At 46.0% G+C, this 3153-nt stretch overlaps 1 protein-coding gene across 2 annotated transcripts; it reads right to left on the bottom strand.

The window, feature by feature from the left end:
• Nucleotides 1–317: 317 nt before the first annotated feature.
• Nucleotides 318–2933, bottom strand: HMGB2 (high mobility group box 2). Of its 2 annotated transcripts, none has more exons than XM_032855772.1 (5): nt 2808–2933; nt 2061–2225; nt 1606–1751; nt 1354–1528; nt 318–810 (listed from the first exon to the last, which is right to left on the bottom strand). In XM_032855772.1, the coding sequence occupies exons 2-5, from the start codon at nt 2208–2210 to the stop codon at nt 649–651; spliced, it is 633 nt and encodes a 210-aa protein (XP_032711663.1). In that variant the 5' UTR covers nt 2211–2225; nt 2808–2933; the 3' UTR covers nt 318–648. The 2 variants fall into 2 exon arrangements, with proteins under 2 accessions (XP_032711663.1, XP_032711664.1); XM_032855773.1 differs by having other exon boundaries at nt 2061–2229; nt 2808–2916.
• Between the last annotated feature and the right edge of the window lie 220 nt (nt 2934–3153).

The following is a 3153-nucleotide window of genomic DNA, read 5'->3' as shown; positions in this document are numbered from 1 at the left end:
CAACATCAAGGAAAAAGAAAAAACACTCATTTTGTCAAAACAGTACCAATTTTAGAAGTTCATTAAATTCCAGATCTATTTTTTAAATACTTTGTAATTCAGAATAAGGGCAGGTTTTAAGTTTTTTAATCAAACATTTTACGAAAATCAACTGTCTGAGAACTATTAGGCACAAATACAAGAAAAAGTTGATGTGGTTCCAGACCTGGAGCATTTTTAAAGTGAAAATTAACCTAGCACATTAAGACAAAGACAAAAGAAATAATATACACAATTTTATTACAAAAATTTTTTTAAAAAAACAAAATGCAACATTCTAAAAAACCCAAAATTTACTATTGATACTAATTCCTACAAGTTTGCTGTGCTACAATACACAAGTCAAGAAATTAAGAAAACCATTAAATATTTAGAAACATTCAACATCAGAAGCTTTAAAATCTAACTGTATGTAGTAGCCCCTCAAAAAGCTACAACCTGCATTTTTAAAAAAGTATTTTCTCTACAAAGAATCTTATCAGCTATACAAAAATCTGTACAGTTTTTATACTGAAGCTAATATTGAGCTGCACTTGAATTCACATTCTTAGCAAAACAATTGCCTGAGCACACACACACACTCCACACATATCATTACAGGATAGCCATTTATTCTTCATCTTCCTCCTCTTCCTCATCATCTTCATCTTCTTCCTCCTCTTCCTCTTCCTCCTCATCCTCTGGTTCATTCTTCTTCTTTGAACCTGTTGGCCTGCCAGGGCCCTTCTTTCCAGCTTCACTTTTGCCCTTGGCGCGATATGCAGCAATATCCTGAAATATTGTCAAAAAATAAAATCAGCATCCGGTGTCATTACTCAACTGTGAAAACCACTAAGCTGTAAACATTCTAAGCTTATTGACCAATAACCCTGATGACTATCCAAAGAGGTATTCAAAGTCTAATAACCCAGCTTTGAGAGGCTTTAGAAAGCTAATGATGTAAAATGAGGGGGTTGGAAATGTCAAAACTTTCACTATCACTGTCCAATTTACCTCATATTGCCCACCCCCACTTATTTTAGGTACATCTAATAAAACAAAGTATTTGGCCCTCCATTTCTTAAAACTAAGAGACCCAGAACTGCAAATGAGTCTCTATGCAAGAATCTACCAATGCTAAGAACACTGGTTTCAGTCAAAAGAAGGAAGTTTCAAATAGCTAACAATCATAAATGTACAGTTTTCACTAGATCTTCTCCAAATACAGCTGACAACCATAAATCAAGAGGAACTAAACTTTCCAACTCTACAGTTCATACCTATTTCCAACATCCTTATTTAGAAAATATCTTGGGCTTAAAAAAGACAATGTACCTTTTCATATTTCTCCTTTAGCTTTGCTGCTTTCTGTTCATACGGTTGCTTATCTTTGGCTGACTGTTCAGACCACATTTCACCCAATTTTTTTGCAGTATCCCCAATGGATAAACCAGGGTGTTCACTTTTGATCTTTGGGCGATGTTCAGAGCAAAATAGGAAGAAAGCAGACCTGAAAGGAAGCAACGGAGTTAATAAACTTGAGTGGAAAATTAAGGGGCAATTTGACTGATTTGAAAATCAACTTACGGAGGCCTTTTAGGAGCATTGGGATCTTTTTTCTTTCCTTTCTTGTCACCTTTGGGAGGCACGTAATTTTTCATCTCCCTGTCATATCGAGCTTTGTCACTTTTTGCCATATCTTCAAATTTCGACTTTTCCTTTGCAGACATGGTCTATGGGTATGAAATGAGGAATAAAGTACAGCAAAACTATAAGCTACACGCATCCAAAAAAGATCAAGGTCATCCTTAAGGGCTACATTTTCCGTGGTTAGCAGCATTTTACCTTTAGTCTTGGAAGTAAACGAAAACCTAAGGTAGTCTGCCCCAAACTCAAAATAAAATAATATCTGGACGAGTCACGACCGTAGCCGAGTTGAAGGTTACAAGTCACCTACCCGTTTAAGGTCCTAGCCTAAACAAAACAAAACAAAAACAAAACACCTGAAAAAACCCTTAGCTTTGTCCGAATTCCGGTCTCACCTTCCATCTCTCCGAACATTTCTTGGAAAATTCGGCGAAATTGACGGAAGAGTCCGGGTGTTTCTTCTTGTGCTCTTCCCGACAGGTCTGCACGAAGAAGGCGTACGAGGACATCTTGCCCCGCGGCTTGTTGGGGTCTCCTTTACCCATGGTGACAGGCGGCGTCTACCTAGCGGGGAGAGAAGCGGTGGGTGGACGCTGGCGGGGCTCAGCTTCCCGCCCAAATACGCGCCCGCCCCCTCTCGGAAGGAAGGCGGCCCGCACCAGGCTCCCCCGCCAGCCCGCCCCGGGCGGCCGCCTCCGCGCACACACCCTCCTCCCGGCACCCAGCAGAACAGCCGCGGCCGAGCCGACTCACGCGCGATCACCACGTCGCTCCCGAAGGCCCGAGAGGCCGCCACCCGCCGCCCGTCCTCCGCCCAGGCCCGGGCTGAGGAAGGGAACGCCGGGCGCGCCGTCGAAACCTTTTTCCTGACAGAAATGTTTCCCCGGCTTCCACGCCGCCGGCCCAGTCAAAGAGTTGTCGCCTCGCGACCGACATTCAAAAAACGACTGAAACCGGGCCCGGACGAGCTTCCCGCCCTCCCGCCGGCCCCGACCGCCCTCCCGCCACAGCCCCCGGCCCGCACCCCAGATTCCGCTCGCCAGGTCGAACCCGAGAGCCATAGGGCCAGGCCCGGCTAGAAAGCTATGAGGAAAGGGGGAACGAGGCCCACGAACTCGGAAGGGGCTAGAAGGGATTCTTGCCTGGTGGTAGCTTTTCTGAGAGTCCCGCGAAGACGCCGGATCCAACAGGGACGCTTCCTTCCCAGGGCTCCGGCGTGAACTGGTTTATCGCTAACGCAATCCTCAGCCTCTTGTTTTGCAGAGTTCTCCGCGCCACGGCAACTTGACGAGCCGGGCCACAGGCCACACCCCCGCCTCTCTGATTGGCTCTGATGATTATTCAAACTCCCGTAGGCCACGCCCTACCACCACGACGTCCTCCGATTGGTCGGTGTCTCGCCAGGCCCGTCCCTCCAGCCCCAACCTAGCAGGTTCGGTGGGTCGCCAGGTCGTTAACTCCCAGACCCGTTAGAACCGGTCAGGAGAG

This window comes from Lontra canadensis, unplaced genomic scaffold (assembly GCF_010015895.1).
Source record: "Lontra canadensis isolate GAN:19392208 unplaced genomic scaffold, GSC_riverotter_1.0 scaffold10, whole genome shotgun sequence".
Lineage (NCBI taxonomy): Eukaryota > Metazoa > Chordata > Mammalia > Carnivora > Mustelidae > Lontra > Lontra canadensis.
This window is presented reverse-complemented; position numbering and strand designations above follow the sequence as displayed.